Here is a 19,330-nt window from a genome sequence, read left to right on the forward strand (position 1 = left end):
AAATGTGGGTCAAATCATTCTTTAAAATCTAGAAAGGAGACCAAGAGGGGTTAGAGGTATTGGGGAAGTGGGGAGAAGGGCAAAAATAGCCTTGGGGAGTTCGAAGTGAAAGCAGAGGGAAGACCAAGGGGCAGCTACAGGAAAGGGTAGGAGGAGAGAGGGAGTGGGGAGATGAGGAGGCAGAAAATCTGCCATACACACTTTGTTAGACAATGCCATAAGGAAACCTGTTGTGGGTTACCCGCCAGAGAAGGCCAGTCAGACACTGGCATAAGCCAATAGAAAGCCTTTATTAGCCAGCCAGCAACTATACCGGGTGTTCCGGATGGCAATGTAGCCTTGAGCCCTTCTCAGGGTAAGCTTTCAAGTACATAAACCACTTCCTGAGTTGACATTCTTCAGTTAACAGGAACAGTGAGCCAGAAGTGGAACTACAGAAACCAAGAAGCAAGGTTAGTACATTGAGAGATTTTTCTAGAACTATGGGCTTGGATGGATTAGGTCTTTGTTCTCATTTTGGCAGGTGGTGCTGTCTGTGTACTGAATTTTGTGGCCTGAATGGTACTTCCATCATGGAGTCAGCTGTGCTAAGGTCTGGGGGCCTGTTACAAAACCCAGTACCTTGAATGATAACTCAAAAAATTAAAACACCACATGGTCTGAAAAGAAAACCTAGAAAAGGCAGAAGTTAGAAGTTGAAGGATACTTTAGAGATCAGCAGGAGCTGAGACAAAGAGGAATAGAAAATGTTACTCAGTGGATAAAGCATTTCTATTTGGGGTGATGAAAAAAAATTATGAACAGTGGTGATGACCGAATCAAACCACAAATGTGATTTCCACTGCTTTCAGAAATTGGTCTTATGGCTAAGATCAAGTATAATTTATGCTACTTAATTATGTTTTGTAGACTAGTCTCACTGTCTTCCAGCCTTGACCTTCTAAATGTTAAAATCATAGCATACATAATCAGACTTGGCAAAGGTCACGAATCTAAAAGAGACAGAAGTCAGAGTGGATCACAGGTCCACTAGGGTCACTGATATTAAAACTTCCCCAGTGTTGGTATCCTACAAGGATTAAGTGATGCTGAGAGTGCATGAGCCAGAGTACCTCTGAGAGGACAGAGCCCACCAAACACATTCATGCTTTGTCAGGATGAATGTGTAAATGAGGCTCTTTCTCTTCCAAGAACATCAGTGATGAGTATCAGAAAAGATGGAAGAACTGGCCTGGAAATAGAAACAAGACCTGTTCAGGCCAGCACTTCTAGATGTCTGAACAGAAAAGCAACTATAAAAACTCTTAGCCAAGCTTGAAAGTAGCAGGCTGTACGCAGACAGGAACTTGAAGCTAACTTCCTTCATGGCCTTTGGCCTTTTCCTTGGCTGATGAGAGTCAATCTCAGACAAATACAGATTTCTTGTCTGTCTGTAAAGTTGGTCTGTCTCTATGTTGAGGACAGTCTCATGCAAGCCCTCTCACACAATATTTCTTACATCTTAGGCCTCAAGGTTTGGTCAGCTCTCCAGGCCTCTTACGTCACTGGTCATATCAGGGATTCGGTTGTTATCCCCAATGTGCTGAAGCCCTGTCCTCCAGTATCACGTCTGTGTCTGTCTTCTGTTGCTAAAAGCTCAGTACAAACTGGATAAGTTACAAAGGAAGCAGCTTTATTTCAATTTGTAGTTCTGGCCCAAGGTCAATGGACCTCATTCAGTATTAACTCTCTTGTTGGTAGGGCATTATGTGGCCGAAGACAGGAGGCATGTGTTTATTTATTTATTTTGGATTGTTGAGACAGGTTCTTTTTTTTTTTAATTTATTTACTTTTATTTTATGCACATTGATGTTTTGCCTGTATGTATATCTGTGTAAGGGTGTCCAATGTTGGAGTTATAGGCAATTGTGAGCGGCCATTTGGGTGCTGTGATCTGAACCCTGGTCCTTTGGAAGAGAAGTCAGTGCTCTTAACCCCTGAGCCATCTCTCCAGCCCCTGAGACAGGTTCTTTTTAACTCCTGGCTATCCTAAAACTTACTAGTTAGCCAAGAATGACCTTGAGCTTTCTGCTTCCACCGATTTGCAAGTGCTGGAGTTACAGGAATGTAACCACCATACCTGGCTGAGACAAGACACAGAAGCGTACCACTCCGCTGCTCTTTCCTTCTTAGAAATCCACCAGGGTTAAACGACAGATGCTCCCCCAACGGCCTTCTCTAATCCAAATCGCCCCTGAAATGACTTGTCTTTGTCCATCATGGTTGGGCTAAGTCCCCACTTAATCCGCCTCCCAAAGGGGATGAAACTGCAACCCTGGCAAGGAAACCTCATTTAGACCATGCAGCCTATCAGTGGGACAGTTTTGGGACAACTTTGAATATAATTGAGGCAGAATAAGCTCATTAGGTGGGCTCCCTAATCCAGTCTGACCAGGTCCTTAGAAAAAGAAACACCAGGTGAAGGTAGATCCGCAGAGCGCAGGCAGGTGACGACAGTTCTTGGCCAACCAAGAGGTACCTGGGCCTGCAGAGGTGAAGGAAGCAAGGAGAATCTCTTTGAGTCCTCAGACACCTTGGTCCCTGGCTTCTGGCCACCAAGCTTTTGAGAGAATACATTTATATTATTTGTTTGTTTGTTTGTTTTTTGAAACTGTGTTTCTGTGTGTAGCCCTGGTTGTCCAGGAACTCACTCTGTAGACCAGGTCTGCCTGCCTCTGATGAGTGCTGGGACCAAAAGAATGAACCACCACTTCCCAGCTGAGAGAATACATTTATGTTGTTTTAAGCTACCGAATTTATGATACTTAGTTACAGCAGCCTTGGAGAGTGTATAGTCTCCTGCATGTTCTCTTTGACATCTCCCTCCTCCACTGGCCAACCCCAAGGCTTATACCTCTCCTTTCAGAATGGTTTACACCTGCTGGCCCCATCTCTCTCGTAGTTCTTCCAAACTCGTCTTAAACAACACATTCGCAGTGAAGTCTGAACTTGAGTATTCTGGTTGCCCACCAGAGCAGCAAGCCAAACATCTTTGTCATCCCTCATCATGCGTTTAAGTTAAAAACTTACTTAGATAGTTACGCCCGTTTGCCCTGCTTGGTTGTTGATGCCAGTTCAAGGCCTGGCATAGTAGATTCAGCAGCAGACCTGCCCCTGCGTAGTGTAGTCTCTAGGAGGATGCACTGCCTGGGATGCATGGGTAACATACGTGCAGCAGTGGCATAATGGTGCACATCTGTGATCCCAGCACTTGGGAGGTAGGGACAGGAGGATCAGGAGTTCAGGGACATCCAGGGCTACATGGTGAGTTGGAAGGCAGCCTGGGCTACCCGAGATCCTGCCTCAAAACAAAACAGAGCAAAGCAAAACAAAAGTAAACCTGTGCAGGAGCTCCTGGAGGGTGTGTAAAGGACCAGGCTGTGGCGGCTTGCCCCTCAGCAAGTGTATTTCTCTTGCCCGCTGCACAGGAACTTTTCCTGAAATCAGGCCAAACCAGCTTATAGCCATAATCCATTCCCCAAGATCTGATGGCTTCTTTGTTTCTTTGGTCTCCATCATTCCCTGCTCCTGACTGCCAGGCACATCTTAATGTTCCTAAGGGACCTGACCTAGTACCTTGGATGGCGTGCATTTACTCCATTTCCCAGAGTGGTGGATGACTGAAGGGGGCAAAGCAAGTAGAAAGCAGTGCGATGTCAAGAGGTTTTTCCTCTAACTGGATATTAAAAACAAGACAAACAACAGGCATATTTACTTACTTATTTAGTGTGCATGATGTTTTGCCTGTGTGTATGCCTATACCATTTACATGCCTGGTACTGGAAGAAACCAGAAGAGGCATCAGATACCCTGAAAACGGAGTCAGGGATAGTTGTGAACCACCATGCTGGGAATCTAACTTAGATCGTCTAGGAGAGCAGTCAGGGCCACCTTTCTAGCCCCTCTTTACTGAACACTTTGTTATTATTGCTCACTATATAGACCAAGCTTTCCTGAAACTCAACACAATCCTCCCACCTCAGTCTTCCCTGTGCCGAGATTACAGGCACATGCCATCGCACCCATCCTTCTGTTCAAATGTATACTGTGTATATCATATACATAATTTCTTCCGTGTAGTGAAGCAAGGGAAAACAGAATAAAAATCATCCAGATTCCTCCTGCAAGGAGACATCATCTTTCTCGTGTTGTCTCTACTCACTCAGCACTTTATGTCTGCCGACTATGAGGAAGAGAAAGTGTAAGGCGTTCCCCTGCAGTTTAAGAAAATTGTTTTAAAAAATCCCAGAGACTTTCCAGAAAACCAAAGTATTCCTGGAAGTTAATGGATGTCTCTGAATGTTGTTCTTTTCCTGTGTCTGCTTCTGATATGGGAGGGGTTCAGGAGAGGACTTTCTTGTCTGGGAGAGAATGAATTACTCCTGCCCAGGGGCAGCAGCAGCCAGTTTCTACCTGTGCCGGGGAAACTCCATGACCCACGGCCCTGGCATCTTCACCTTCTTCTAATAAGGCACAGAGCCAACTGGCTTCTGAGAAACTCATCAAGCTTCAAGGTCTCACTCACTGGGGGAAAGTTATTGTGCTTCTCTGGGCTCAGGTCACCCTGGTGTAAAACAAGAAAAAAGAGCTGACCAGATGGCTATCAGGGAAGAGATGCTCACTGCTAAGCTTGAGGTTCTATGTTGGATCCCAGGTATCCACAGGGTAAAAGGAGAGAATGACTCGCACAAGTTGTCCCATGCCCTTCCTTCTCTCAACAAAAAATAAACAACTGTAATTGTAAGAACAAACCAAACAAACAAACAAAACCAGGAGAGAATTAGAACCACCTTCCTAGGAGGTTCTGGGAGGACTGAGTGAAACAGGATTCAGGATTCAAAGCCCTTGGCTGTCTCCACCAAGTCAGCCCATTATTTATTTAGTGCTAGAACCCGCCCACTTGGCCATTCTGAGCCATTCTTAAATTACAGGCGTGGCCATTTCCCCCAAACAAAGCACACTCCTTTCCCAGGCTGCTTCCACCAAATTCTTTGTGGAGGGCACAGTAGTTTCAGGAAGTAAAGTGTGCTGCTTACCCTCTGAACCTCTCCCGACTCAACCCTCCCCTCCCAATGTCCCAGGGATCAATAGTAGAGGGTTTCCTGGCATGTGGAAACCCTGTGGGGCTGTGTCACTTTTGGCCCTATGTGGAATCCTGCAAGGTGTTCACTGGAGCGTTGCATCCTGGGAGCTTTAGAGGAATCCAGAGTTCAGGGCTGTGGCTGCTGGTGAGTGACTGATTTTCTGAACACCCTCAGTTTGGGGTTAGGAAAGGGCGATGGAGGGGATTTCTCAAGTCTCACTCCCACTCCTATACTCAGACCTGGTTTATCAAGGTTGGCAGGGTGGGGTGGGGGAGTGTTTGGCAGGAAACACACTTCTCCCAGAGTACCCAAAACTGTGATCTGGCAAAGGGGCCGGCCCTGTGGTTTTACTGAGGAAGCCTGCAGTGGCTTTTACCGTTTCATTTTTCAGTCTACATATCAAGAGGCTGCTTGCCAGTAGCTATTGTACGGCTCTTCATTGTCTCTCCTGTTCCAGGAACAGCTCAGTCTAGAAGGCAGAAGGTAGGATTAAAAAGGGGACAGTACTGTCCTGGTACTCCATGTTGGGAGGGCTGACCCTGGGCTGGCAGGTCAGCATAGACCACTTTAGGTCTAGGCCTTTGATTCGCTTTCTTCCTTCATCATCACACCAGTGAGGAAGGCGGGGCTTGGTGGGCCTCCTATGCATGTGCTCTGTTCACAATAAACCTGTCCTAGACAGGAGCTGTGGGATGCTGTGTGTCCAGGGCATCTCTTAGAGGTGTCTCCAAGAGCAGCCTGTGGGAACAGCTGGGCAACAAAGGATTGGAGACTCAAGGAAGTGACCAGCCAGGACCTCAGTCGCTAAAGGGCAAGAGAGGACCAGGAGCATAGCTGTGGATTTCTTTCTTTCTTTCTTTTTTTTTTTTAAGATTTATTTATTTACAACATTGTACCTGTACATCAGATCTTACTATAGATGGTTGTGAGCCACCATGTGGTTGCTGGGAACTGAACTCAGGACCTTTGGAAGAACAGCAAGTATTCTTAACCTCTGAGCCATCACTCCAGCCCAGCTGTGGATTTCTTGATGCCCACAGATGCCATACTCCAGCCTGCATCCATCAGTCCCACATCCCAGAGGTCACCGCTCCAAACAGGCAGCCTTAGTCTTCCTGGCGGCCAGCCTGGTGACCCTTTGGGTGTTAGGGGAGTCTCCAGGTCACATTCTGCAGTACCTGGTTCTCCACCTAGCCTCCCTACAACTTGGACTGCTGTTGAAAGAGGCCTGCTGTTTCGCTGAAGAGCTGCACCATGTCCACTCCAGGTAACCCCCTGAAGTCCCCATGGAGACTGGGTGCCCAAAGAGTATCATACCCTTGACTGCTAACCTTGGCTTTCCCTGAACGTCGTTGGCCAAGTTGGGCTGTGACCTGAGGTTGGGTTGTCTCTTGCAGGTACCAGGGCAGCTACTGGAAGGCTGTACATGCCTGTCTGGGCTGCCCCCTCCTCCGAGTGGCCCTGCTGCTACTGTCCTTCTATTTCTACTGCTTCCTCCCAAGTACTACTGGCCTCCCTCTCAGTTGGATGCTTGCCCTCCTGGGCCTTTCACAGTCCCTGAGCATCCTCCTGGGCCTCCAGGTATGACGCAGGAGAGGTGGATGGTGTGGGAAGATGGGACTGTGGCTAGTGTTGACCTGTCTGAGCTCAGTGCTGATATCGAGACCAGTTTAAAGGCTGGAGATCTAGGTGTAGAGCTATGAAGGCTTGGGGTGGCGGCTTCAACACCATCAGTGAGAGCAAGCAGGCAGCAGGTTGGGAAAGCTTTCTTCGAGAGAAGGGCTCTGGATGTCCCCTTGAAAGTCCCTCAGGCTTTCCTGCTGTCTACAGAGCCTGACCCCAGCGGAAGTCTCCGCAGTCTGTGAAGAAAAGAACCTCAATGTTGCCCATGGGCTGGCCTGGTCATACTACATTGGATACCTGCGGCTGATCTTGCCAGGTAGGCCACCTTCTGCATCTTCATCCATAGAGAGCAAGACACACAGCTTTTGCTATACTTTTTGCTATGCTTCCCAAAGCATTTTCATGTCTGCCATATAATTAAATTCCTAAAGTATCCCTGTCCGTGTGAAGGGCATTACAGAGTTTTAGTATGATCTTTGAGAAAGGAGCTCAGAAACCCAGGTGCTTTAAAACATGCTATGTATTTGAGGATGACCTTAAGTTTCTGATCCTCCTACATCCACCTCCCAAGTCCTGGGATTACAGGCGTGAGCCACTACACTTGACTGGTTATTATTGTTGTTTTGTAATTAATTGATTTGTTGGCTTGAGGATTGAATCTGGGCCTTACACATACCTAGTAAGCACTATACCACTGAGCTACCTTACCAGGCCAAGGATACCATTGCTATGTTTGGTTGATAGTAAGATTGTGTTAAAAACTCGCCCGTGCTTTGCCCAAGATCATCTATGAATGTTTGCCTTCTCCTTCCCTCCCTTTAAACTTTGCATTTTGTGTATGTATGAGTGTGGGTGTGTGCGGAGAGTCAGTCATGGAGGCCAGGTCTTTCTTGCTCTGCTGCTGCATAGCCAGTTCTCCTGTCTTTGCCTCCGAACTCTCAGATCCAAGCCGCCACATTCCAGCCTTTGACATGGGTTCTGGTGACTAAACCCACAGTGTACTTATACTTGCTGAGCCATCTCCCCAACCTGGTCTTCCTTCCTTCCTTCCTTCCTTCCTTCCTTCCTTCCTTCCTTCCTTTCTTTTTTTAAGATGTATTTATTTTTACTTACTGGACATTGGTGTTTTGACTGTATGTATGTCTGTGTGAGGATGTCAGATCCTCTGGAACAGGGGTTACAGACAGTTGTGGTCTGCGATATGAGTGCTGGGAATTGAACCTGGGTCCTCTGGAAGAACAGCCAGTGCCCTTAACCGCAGAGCCACCACTCCAGCCCTCTTCCTTTCTTTCGTAAAGATGTGTTTATTTGTTGTACCTAATGTCTGTGAATGTGCGCTTGTGCGAATTGTGTGTGTTTTCAAGCAGGCAATCTTCAGACTCCTAATTCTCCCCCTGCCTTCATGGTCTAGAAGCTAGGATTACAGGTGTATGCCACTACGCTCCTTGTATGATTCTCTTCCTATTGTCTTTTGAGAAAGGAACTCACTAGGTAAGCCTAGCTGGCCTGGAACTCATATGTAAACCAGGCTGGCCTTGAACTTGTGATCTTCCTGACTCAAATACTAGGATTACAGACATGTGCCACCACACCTGGCTTTCCATGAATATATATTTTTTAAATCTACTTATGTAGGTGTTTTGCCTGCATGTATATCTGTGCACCACATGAATGCCTAGTGCCTACAGAGGCCAAAAAAAGGTATTAGATCCCCTGTAAATGGAGTAACAGGTGGTTAGCTACCATGAACCCGGGTCTTCTAGAAAAGCAGCAGGTGCTCTTAACTGCAGAGTCATCCCTCCAGCCCTGATGAATGCTTTTGAATCATCTATCTGTCTGTCTATTAGCTTTTTGAGACAGGGTTTCTCTGTGTAGTCCTGACTATCCTGGAACTTACTCTGTAGAACAGGCTGACCTCGAATTTACAGAGAACTGCCTGCCTCTGCCTCTGCCTTCTGAGCATTGGGACTAAAGGCATGTGTCATCGCCACCTGGCTTGAAAAATATTTATTACATGCTAGATTCCCTTAATGTGTCTTCTCCTCTTTGAACTCATATGCTGTATGAACTCATTATTATTCAAATTTTATTTATATTTTTAACATTCTTTTATTAAAATTTATTTTAATGCGTGTGTGCTTGTCTGAGAATGTGTGTGCCTAGTACCTGTGGAGGCCAGAAGAGGGCATCAGATCCCTTGGAACTGTCATTATAGATAGGTGGCACCGAATGGGTATTGGAAACTGAACCCGGGTCCTCAGAAGAGCATCCAGTGCTCTTAACTGCGGAGCCATCTCTCCAGTCCTGTTTATTTTATTTTATTATTTTATTTTAATTTTATTGTTATTTTTGAGACAGGGTCTCATTATGTAACCTTAGTTAACCCAGAACTCTTGGTGTAGATCAGGCTGGCCTCAAACTCAAGAGATTCACTTGTTTCTGCCTCTCAAGTGCTGGGATTAAAAGCATGAGCCACCAAGATTTATTTTTTTTCTTCTTGTATACACATAGGTGTCTGTCTGTAGATATGTGCACCTGAGTACAGGTGACCATGGAGGCCAGAAGAAGATGTCAGATCCCCTAGGGCTGGGGCTAGTGGTTGTGAACCATCCAACATTGCTGTTGGGAACTGAGCAATGCTGAAGAGCAGCAAATGCTCTTGTCCACTGTGCTGTCTGTATAGCTCCCATCATTTTCATCTTAGATAAGAAAAAGTGCGGCTTTGAGAGAGCAGTGACCTACCTGCGGTTACGTGAATGCGTGAGATGAGGAAACAGAATTGGAATGCAGGGCTGTGTAGAGTCAGCACACTTGGCCGCTGTACTGAGGAGCGCATGTGGCTACTCCCTGACTTTGAACCCAGGCCGTGGCTCTCCTGAATCCTCTGGGATGCCAGGAACGCTTTGGACCCAGTTGTCTGACAGTATCCATCAGGGAATGCTGAGAATGCCACTTCTCAGGACTCTTGTCAGTTTCTCAGGGTCCAGGCTGCTGTAGTAGCGGTGGTAGGAGGCTGACAGAAATTCAGGGGCCAAGCATTGAGGCACATTCCTTCCTCTGCCTCCGCGAGTGCTGGGACTACAGGTGTGAGCCATCTCTCTCTCTCTCTCTCTCTCTCTCTCTCTCTCTCTCTCTCTCACACACACACACACACACACAGTGGAAAGAGGAAGTCCCTGAATGTTCTCTCCTTCCCCCAAATCTCCTTCCTGTACAATGAGAGAGGTCGGATCCCCCAAGTCTCTTGTACCCACACACTGAGAAGGCTGGTGACCTGGGTCTCGGTGGGAGACAAAGTTGATGAGATAGTTTCTTGGGCTTCCCGAATGCAGGGCTCCAGGCCCGGATCCGAAGGTTCAATCAGCTGCACAACAACTTGCTGTGGGGCGCAGGGAGTAGGAAGCTGTACATCCTCCTCCCGCTGGACTGTGCCGTGCTTGACGACCTGAGCGTGGCGGACCCCAACATTCGCTTCCGGGACATGCTGCCCCAGCAGAGCATAGACCGTGCTGGCACCAAGAATCGGGTTTATTCCAACAGTGTTTATGAGCTTCTGGAGAATGGGCAACCAGTAAGTGTACAGAGCTGGGCTTGGGGAACCCTGGATCCCTATCCACACACTGGTAAGAGCTCATGACTCTTTTCCTTCTTTCTTTCTTTTTTTTTTAACTTTAATTTTATTTATATATTTATTTATTACAATTTATTCACCATGACTCTTTCCTGAGCCTGCTTGCATAGCTGGTCTCAGGACAAGGCAAGAGTCAGTTCGGAACGACACTGAGGAGTAACGTTTATGGAGCATTTACTGGACATTCTTTGTGAACCATAACGCCACCTCATTAAACCTTACCGCCAATCTGCGGAGCAGGCGTGATCCCTGCTTTTACAGTGGAGGAAAGTGAGGCTCGGGGACACAATACTGAAGGCTATGAGAGCATTTGAAGAATTTAGTGTGCGTGTGGGAAAGCCCCAACCAAGCAAAGCAAAATCCTCAGAGCCCTTCCCCGGACTCCATTTCCCAGAATGCAATGCTCCTGGATGATGGGCGAAAGATCTGTGAAGGGTTAGCCCAGCCCAGGCCTGAAGCTAGGAAAGGGCGCCAGAGACCCTAGCAGGGCAGTCACATCCCAGGACTCTCGTTCTGCAGACTGAAGGAATACAGCCACGGCCCATGGCATCAGGGTCCACAATTCATTTGTCAGGGTGCTGGCTCAGTCTAATCTTGTTCTCACCTCCTCCAGGCAGGCACCTGTATCCTGGAGTATGCCACCCCCTTGCAGACCTTGTTTGTCATGTCACGGGATGGGAAAGCTGGCTTCAGTCGGGAGGATCGGCTTGAGCAGGCCAAACTCTTCTGCCGGACACTTGAGGACATCCTGGCCGATTTCCCTGAGTCTCGAAATACCTGCCGCCTCATTGTCTACCAAGGTAGGAGGCTGATATGGCTGGAGGACAGGAATCAGGAATCCCCAGTGTCTCACAGATGGCCAGAGAACAAGGGAGCAGCATTTTCTGGGCTTTCCCAAGTGCTCAGAGGGATCATGCCCTGCCTTTTCCTCCTCTGGCAGATGTCTTCTTGTCACCCAAATGTGGCAGGATTTGACTCTGCGGCTCTTTGTCAGTGTGACCGCAGGCATGTCTTTGCTCCTTTTCGAACATCCTCTCTAAAAGCAGGAGGGTGGGCTTCCATGGCCTTGATAACTACTTCTGGCTCTGGGATCCCCCCAGAAGCTGAGGGGTAGGTGGGAGGGGGGCAAGGAGGCCGGAGGATCATCCCAGTGGTTTCTAAGGGCCCTGTTGAGCGTGAGTAAGGTCCTCACCTGAACCCACCTTACATCCCCGTTCCAGATCCTGCAGAGGGAAACAGTTTCTCACTGTCTCAGGAGGTTCTCCGACACATTCGTCAGGAAGAAAAGGAGGAGGTCCCCATGAATGGCCCCGAGTCCTCAGGGGAGCCTTGTTCCTCCATGCTGTCCCAAGAGCCGAGGCTCCTCATCAGTGATATGGGGCAGCTTCTCCCACTCCGCACTGACCTCATCTGAGGCACGGGACAGCCTTGCCTGAGCTTCTTCAGCCTCCTGACTGGGTCTTCTTTCAATGGCCGGGAGCCTCACAGGGATTTCACATCTCCAGATGAGTCCCACATTCTCCGGCAAGCCATTTCACCTCTCTGAGTCTCAGCCTACCCCACTGTGAAGTGGGATCATAATGTATACCTTGCCCTCCTTCTAGGGTTTTTGTGAGGACTATATGTGTAGAGGTTTGGTGTCAGTTCCTGGCAAACTTAAGAGATAGGGCAAGTATTTCCCGTGATGCCTTAGGCATTCTCTGTTCTTCCTTGACCTGCCTAAGTGGTACCAGCAGACCTCTGACCCTCCAGCTTCTGGTCATGTGTGTTCAATGGGAGCTTCCATAGGTGGAGAGAGGGAGAAGGCCGAGTCAGGAGTGTTTGTTCTGTTGCAGTCACAGTGGGCTATCCTGCTGGGCTGCCTTCTCAGTAAACATGGCTATTCTCAGGTTTCTAAAATGGCCTCGTCTGCTTCCCCCTAGCACTGGTATATGTGTGGCACTGAGGTACTTTATAGCATGTCCTTTGTACATGTCCTTTTTTTTTTGTCAAAAAAGTTTAATAAAATTTATTAGAGATAAAGTGGAGTGACTGGAGAGATGGCTCAGAGGTTAAGAGCACTGGCTGCTCTTCCAAAGGTCCTGAGTTCAATGCCCAGCAACCACATGGTGGCTCTTTAACCAGATCTTTAATGAGATCTGGTGCCCTCTTCTGGTGTGCAGGCACACATGCAGGCAGAGTGCTGTATAAATCATCAGTAAATAAATCTTTAAAAAGAATTAATAAAGTGGAAACCAACTGAAGAAGACACCTGCACCAACTTTTGGCCTTGGCATAAAGGCACACATATGTGCACAGACATGCACTTAAACACGCTTCTTTCCTTTAAGTAAGAATGATGATTTTTCACTTTTTAAAAAAATTTTCCCATTTATTTATTTAATCGCTTTACAGCTTGACTGAAGGCCCCTCCCTTTTCTCCTCCCAGTCTCCCTTTACTCCCACGCCTGCCTCCCACCCCCACACATGTTAAAGACCATCCTCACAGTGTGCTGCTTGAGCACGCCGTCTCTTTGCTGCTGGGCTGTGAGAGCTATGAGAGGGCGAACGCATCACTCCTGGCATCTGTGTCTGGCTGCGTGTGCAGCACGCTTCCTGCACTCCTTCTCGTCCTGCTACAGGGCAGTAGGGGACGGGTGCCGTTTCAACCCAGACAGGGCCCACTCTTCACACCGAGGGCGCACCCCACCTTTGCTTTCAGTGTCCTTGCTTCCGGTGGCAGGCTGAAGGATCAGGAGCGGGGCTGAGTGGAGCTAGCACACAGATGCCACAATGGTCCACAGCTGTGTCCCAGGGAAGGGACCATTCAAAGAACCGGAGGGCGAGTATGTGAGGAAATCGGACGCCCTCTGGGAACACTGGACGACACAGTCAGGCACCAAGCCTATACTATGCCATTGTAACAACATTGTGGTGGCACTGCCACGGCCATCTGGGAGGGCAGACAGTCCTTCCTATGCTCCACCCAGACTTGACATGTGTCCCTCCCTCTACTACCTTTGTTTCCATCACAAGGGCTGAGTATACCACTCTGCATTTCCTTTTCTTGTTTGTTTGTTTGTTTGTTTGTTTGTTTGTTTTTGTTTTTTGAGACAGGGTTTCTCTGGGAAGCCTTGGCTGTCCTGGAACTCACTCTGTAGAGCAGGCTGTCCTGGAACTCAGAGATCTGCCTGCCTCTGCCTCCTGAGTGCTGGGATTAAAAACGTACAACAGCAACGCTTGGCACATAGCTACCTCTTAAGCAGTCACAAGGAGGTGGGTTCATCTCTGTATATATTTTGACCCCCATTCTGCTCCTTCTCCACTTCCTTGATTTCCAGCCTCATTCAATGGGAGGCAGGGCCTTAATGCTAACTTATCCTTAAGAGCTTCCCAGGGGTCAAGCAGCAGGTGTCTGTTTCTATGGTTTGCTTGCTTGCTCCTTCCTCCCTTTCCTTCCTTCCTTTCTTTCTTTCTTTCTTTCTTTCTTTCTTTCTTTCTTTCTTTCTTTCTCTCTTCCTTCCTTTCTTTCTCCCTTCCTTCTCTCTTCCTTTCTCCCTTTCTTTCCTTCCTTTTTCCTTCCTTCCTTCCTCCTTCCTTCCTTCCTTCCTTCCTTCCTTCCTTCCTGTTTCTCTTTCTTCTTTTTCTCTTTCTTTCTTCCTTCCTTTCCCTCTCGCTCTCTCTTTCTTTTCTTTCTTTCTTTCTCTCTCTCTCTCTCTCTCTCTCTTTTAAGAAAGAGCCTTATGGGGCTGGAGAGATGGCTCAGAAGTTAAGAGCACTGTCTGTTCTTCCAGAAGTCCTGAGTTCAATTCCCAGCAACCAAATGGTGGTTTACAACCATCTATACCCTCTATACCCTCTACTCCCTCTTCTGGGATACGGGTGTACATGCAGAAAGAGCATTCAAAATAAATAAACACAATCTTAAAAAAAAAAAGGAAGGAAGGAAGAATTTTACACTAAGGAGGCAGAGGTAGGCAAATCTCTGTAAGTTTGAGGCCAGCCTGGTCTACAGAGTGAGTTTTAGGACAGCCAGGACTAAAACAGGCAAATCCTGTCTTGAAAAACAAAAAAAAAAAAAAAAACCAACCAAACAGAAAAGGAGCCTTACTATGTAGCCCATGCTAGCCTAGAACTCACTATATAAGACCAATTGGTTTTGAATTCAAAGATGGATCTGCTTCTTGAATGCTGGAATTAAAGGCATGCACCAGCATAACCAAACCCTCTCCTTTCTTTCTTTCATTCTTTTTTTAAAAAAAAAAAAAAACAAAAAACAAAAAACAAAAACTTTTATTGATTCTTTGTGAATTTCACATCATGCACCCAGTCCCACTCATCTTTCTGTCACCTCGTATTTGCCTTCTGCCCTTGCAACCTCCCCCCCCAAAACAGAAAACATCTCATTGTGGAAACTGTAGTGTGTTCCATAATATACTCCTCTGTCCACACCTCTTCACTTACAAATGTTTGTTGCAATGAGTCATTGGTCTGGTTCGAGGTCTCTGGCTTCTGTGATGCCATCAATATTGGATTTTCACAGGGACTCCTCCCAGTTATCCTGTTGTTGCCCTGTGTCATGGAGATACTGCGGCTTTGGATCAGTAGGACTGTCCTTTTCACATGCCCTAACAGTTCACAAATGATGTAGATTTTGGGGTGGGCCAACTCAAGCCCTGGATCTGGGCCTGGGTGGTAGTTGAGCTGGTGAGCTCACTGGCTCTTCCTTATCCACACCACTAAGGTGAGCTTTTCAGCATTCCTCTGGCTAGGCCACCATTGGCAGGAGGCTGGGTCAGCTCTGGTGTCATGCCCTCAAGCTGGCTTATCCACAGCTATGCCTCCAGAGCCAACTCCACTGTGCTGCCAGTCAAGGCATGGGGCCCAGTCTCCCAATGCTGCAGCTGGCAAGGGGCTGGGCCAGCTCTCCTGCTCTCATGCCCTGCCTTCAACATCAGGGCCAGTGAAGTGTAAAGATAGACCTCCTGCTCTCATGACGTCAGGGCTAGGTCCCCTGAGTACCGTAGGTGGCAAGGGGCAAGGAGGGGAGGGCATCACTCCTGTGCCCACTCCACCTTACACCTTACAGAGAGTGGTGGGGGCCAGTTCTCCCACACTCATGCTGACTGGGCAGGCTCACCTGTGCCCCCTCCACCAGGGCCTACTCTACTGTGCTGCTCAGGTGAGGTGCAGGGCCCACTCTCCCAGGTGCTGTAGCGGGTGAGGGACAAGATCCGCTCACCCATCTCATAAGCCTGGGGTCAGGTCTCCTGACTGCCTCTCCCTCAATAACAAGGGTGTCATGTAATCTAGGCCCTCAGACCTGCTGTATCATTGAGGATAACCCCGAACTTCTGATTTTCCTGCCTCCGTCTCTCAAGTGCTAAGCTTTCAAGGCTGTATCACCAAGCCCAGTTTACATGGTTTGTGTCTGTATGTCTTTGACTGCGTGTGAATGGGCCTCTGAGGTACCAGAGAAAGGTGTACTTTCTAGAGAGTCGCCAGGGAGCCCAGCTTTGTTCTCCTGACCACAGGCTGAACTGTGCCCTTTCCTTGCAAGGATGGACCCCTTGTGCTCCCTCCTTCCCCAAACAAGTTCCATGACATTCCTTTTCTTTTCCTGTTTTCCCACTGGCTGGAAAGTTCTGGATCTGGAAATAATTTGTACTACATTTTAGGCGTGTTCCAACAGGCCCACCCTCACACAGAAAGTAAGAGGTAAGAAGAACCCTCAAACTTCCTAGGATGTCAAGATGGGGCTTGAGTGCTCAGGGACACTCAGAGCCCTTGAAGCTCTAAGTGGAGGTTAGGAAGTCCAGGGGCTTTGGAGGTTATCAACAAGGCCAAAGCCTAGCAGCCAGAGGTGCCCTCCAGAGGCGAAAAGACAACAGAGGTGGCTCCTTTCCGAGCAACCTGGGCCTCAGAGAAGACACCCCACAGCTCCTTGCCTTAGCTCTCCCTGGGTCCGCGGTGTGTGAAGGCCTTCTCTGTAGAGCTCTGGCATTCCTTCTTCATGGATGGGATCTTCACTTTACTCCAAGAAGGATGGAGATCAGAGAGGTACAAGCAGGAAACAGGAATTCCGAGGAGGATCTGGAGGTGCCCAGGGTGGGGGGCCTTGGCACCATGTCTCTAGGCAAGGTCCTCAAATGGCTTTTCACAGTCACCAGGAAGCTTTCTTGCTAAATATCTGAGGACAGCTCCAGCTGGGTCCAGAGGCCGTCTGTAGCTCCCACACCCAGGCTCCAATTCGTTTTTCAGCCCAGTTTCTTGTTCTGAGACCAGCCACGTTAACTCCAAATCACCTTCCTACAGATACGTGACTTCATCAGTGCTGGCCCTGTGCCCATCTAGGGCAGGGCCAGAGTGAGGAATAGGAAGTCCCTGCTGGGTTTCCCTGTGACTGTCCTGTAGGCCTAGCAGCCGCCAGTGGGTGAGGCAAATGCCGTCCTCTGGTTTCAGGGCTGGTGGCTCTGTGAGGAGGGTGGCATGACCCTGACGGAATGTAGGCCCAAAGTGAACTGCTAGCACGATGCAGATTGCTAGTAGGACAAAGGCAGCGACGATGACAGTGAGTAGTGGCAGCCCGTCCCCTCGAGGCAGTTCCCTGACCTCACCTAGCATCTCTTCGGGCTGCCTCTGAGGCTCTTGTCCCAAGGAACCCAAGGAACCGTTCACAAGTGGAGAAGACTGAGGATAGTGGCCATCCTGGGGGAAGAGGAGAGATGACAGAGAGAAATTGATATGGGCATGAACATACCAAAAAAAAAAAAAAAAAAAAAAAAAAAGAGAGAGGGATCTGAGAGAAGAAAACCCCAGAGACAGCAGTAGAGAGCAGGGAGGAAGAGAGAGAGGAGGTTTAAATACATTCATAAGGATACACTAAAAGACAAGGACAGTGGGAGCTGTGGGGGTGGGGAGAAGAGAGAGATAGACAGAGACAGAAATGAAGATGGAGACAGCAAAAGAAAAACAAATAAACAAAACCTCTGGGAAGATAGGGAGTTAAAGTCACTCAGAAAGGGCCAAAGAGAGGAGCTTTATTACAGCCTGGCATAAAACAGTTTGTCCCCAAAGTCTTTTCTCATTGCTACCTCTTCCCAAGTCTCCAGCAAGAGTCCCAGATCGATCCTGTGCTGCACTGGAAATCTGAGTACTCTCTGGGCTGCTGCCTCACATCCTGAGCAGTGGGCAGCAAGCAGCTGCTGCTTTGAGATGTTCTGGAAAAGGGGAGTCATTGTCTGTTCTCAGAGGCTCCCTGCCTCTAAGTCACTGGAAAGCAGGGGATAGAAAGAGGGACATGAACCCCAGAAATCTGGTGTGAAGTGCTATGTATGCCCATACTTCATCTTATAAGTATGCTCCCTACCCCCAGGTCTTGAGGCCAAGTTCTAGAGGCAAAATAGGGCTGGTGTCTGGTGTAGATTCCTGCCTGTGCCCAGGGTGGGTTGAAGAGATCCTGCCCCAGTCTACCCTGGCCAGGGTATTAGAGGACATAACCAAGTCGTTAGAATGTCCCTACCCTGCTAGCTGCTGAGTGGGGATGAGGGATCTCAGTGGGGAAGGCAGGCTCAGAGTTAGTGAGGTGGCCTCCCTCCCTCCAGCCATCATTCTATAGTCCCCTGGGAGTTGGGCGCCCCCCCCCCCACTCGGAGCCCTCAGCCTGGCCCACTCTGTGGAAGGTAGTTGGAGCCAAGAGAGGCTGATAAGATGAAAGTATTTCCTTTAGGCCCTTAGTCACACTGTCCCCAGATTCTGTCTCAGTGCTACCTATGCAGGGCGGAGCTGGGGCATGTGTTCATGCATGCGTGCTTGCATGTGTATGTTGGGGTGGGGGGCTGTCACGGGGTCCCCACCTAGGCCCCCAGAGTGACTTCTGGGTGTAAAAAGGGAGAAGGAAGCTTAGGTTGGGAAGGGTCTGAAGCCCCTCGAGAGAGTCAGGCCAGCCTGGCAGGAAGGGGTGAACAAGTCTACCTGGTGCATTGTCCGGGGCTGGAGCAGAGTTCTCTTGGGACTGGATACCAGCTGGGCAAAGGAAGAGAGCTCACTGCCCTAGTTCAGCCCCTACCCAGAGCTGCCACGTCTGCGGGGCTCCTGGGCACACACCCTCTGTACACACCCTCACTGTTCTTTCCCCGCACTTGTACTTCCGGGAACAGCTAGGCTGCTGTGGGCCAGCCTTCAGCTCTGAGAGTGCCTCCATCCTCCTAGGCACTTCCTTTCATACCTCCCGCAGCTTCGGAGCCCAAGTTGCCCTGCCCACTTCTTCTCCAGCAGATTCTAAACTCGACACGTGTGGGGCACCTCCACCTTCCCCAGGACCTGTCCGTTCTCCTCCTCCCTCCTCCCTCCCATTTCCTGAAGCTAAGGTCCTTTGCTCTTTTTTTGTTATATGTAACAGCTTAAGCGCTGCGAAGTATGGATCACATACACTACATAACCTATTGAATGTAATGCCTCTACATCTCTATAGCCCAACAGCTCTGTCCATTCGTCTTTGCTTTACCACACTGGTTTCTAAAATGTTAAGAACTAAATTAATTTTCTAAACTAACGTCATTTTAACTTAAAAAATTATTTTTAATTTTGTGAATGGGTATGTATATAGGCATGATGTGTAGGTGGTCACTTGTGCCATGCAGGTGTGTGGAGGTCAAAGGACAACTTTGTGGAGCTGATTCTTTCTATCCACCATTATGTTTATTCTGAGGATCAAACTCAGGTCACTTAATATTATTATTGTTATTGATGAAGTCCTTCTGTGTAGCCCTGGCTGTCTTAGAACTAGCTATGTAGACCAGGCTGGCCTCAGAGTCACAGAGATGTGCTTACCTCTGCTTCCCTAGTACTTGGATTAAAGGCACACACACCACCAATGCCTGGCAAATCCATAAATTTCTATTATTTATTTATTTATTTAAATATTATGCATCAAGGGAAGTACTATTTTATATAGACTTATTCATTTTTATGC

The 19,330-nt window shown here is 48.3% G+C and overlaps 2 protein-coding genes across 3 annotated transcripts; one reads left to right on the forward strand and one right to left on the reverse strand.

Annotated features, from left to right (window-relative positions):
- The first annotated feature begins 403 nt into the window (after nucleotides 1-403).
- Sting1 (stimulator of interferon response cGAMP interactor 1) lies at nucleotides 404-12,389 on the forward strand. Of its 2 annotated transcripts, none has more exons than XM_055625537.1 (8): nucleotides 404-452; nucleotides 5,515-5,606; nucleotides 6,164-6,390; nucleotides 6,521-6,704; nucleotides 6,954-7,062; nucleotides 10,079-10,317; nucleotides 10,991-11,177; nucleotides 11,598-12,389. In XM_055625537.1, exons 3-8 carry the CDS (start codon nucleotides 6,164-6,166, stop codon nucleotides 11,789-11,791), a joined length of 1,140 nt encoding a protein of 379 aa, XP_055481512.1. In that variant the 5' UTR covers nucleotides 404-452; nucleotides 5,515-5,606; the 3' UTR covers nucleotides 11,792-12,389. The 2 variants fall into 2 exon arrangements, with proteins under 2 accessions (XP_055481512.1, XP_055481511.1); XM_055625536.1 differs by lacking the exon at nucleotides 404-452 and adding an exon at nucleotides 5,057-5,267.
- Nucleotides 12,390-14,632: 2,243 nt separating this feature from the next.
- Nucleotides 14,633-18,411, reverse strand: Smim33 (small integral membrane protein 33). The gene is made up of 2 exons (XM_055625636.1): nucleotides 18,331-18,411; nucleotides 14,633-17,064 (listed from the first exon to the last, which is right to left on the reverse strand). Exons 1-2 carry the CDS (start codon nucleotides 18,337-18,339, stop codon nucleotides 16,666-16,668), a joined length of 408 nt encoding a protein of 135 aa, XP_055481611.1. The 5' UTR covers nucleotides 18,340-18,411; the 3' UTR covers nucleotides 14,633-16,665.
- Between the last annotated feature and the right edge of the window lie 919 nt (nucleotides 18,412-19,330).

This window comes from Psammomys obesus, unplaced genomic scaffold (genome assembly GCF_907164565.1).
Source record: "Psammomys obesus unplaced genomic scaffold, mPsaObe1.curated_primary_1811, whole genome shotgun sequence".
NCBI classification, from domain to species: domain Eukaryota; kingdom Metazoa; phylum Chordata; class Mammalia; order Rodentia; family Muridae; genus Psammomys; species Psammomys obesus.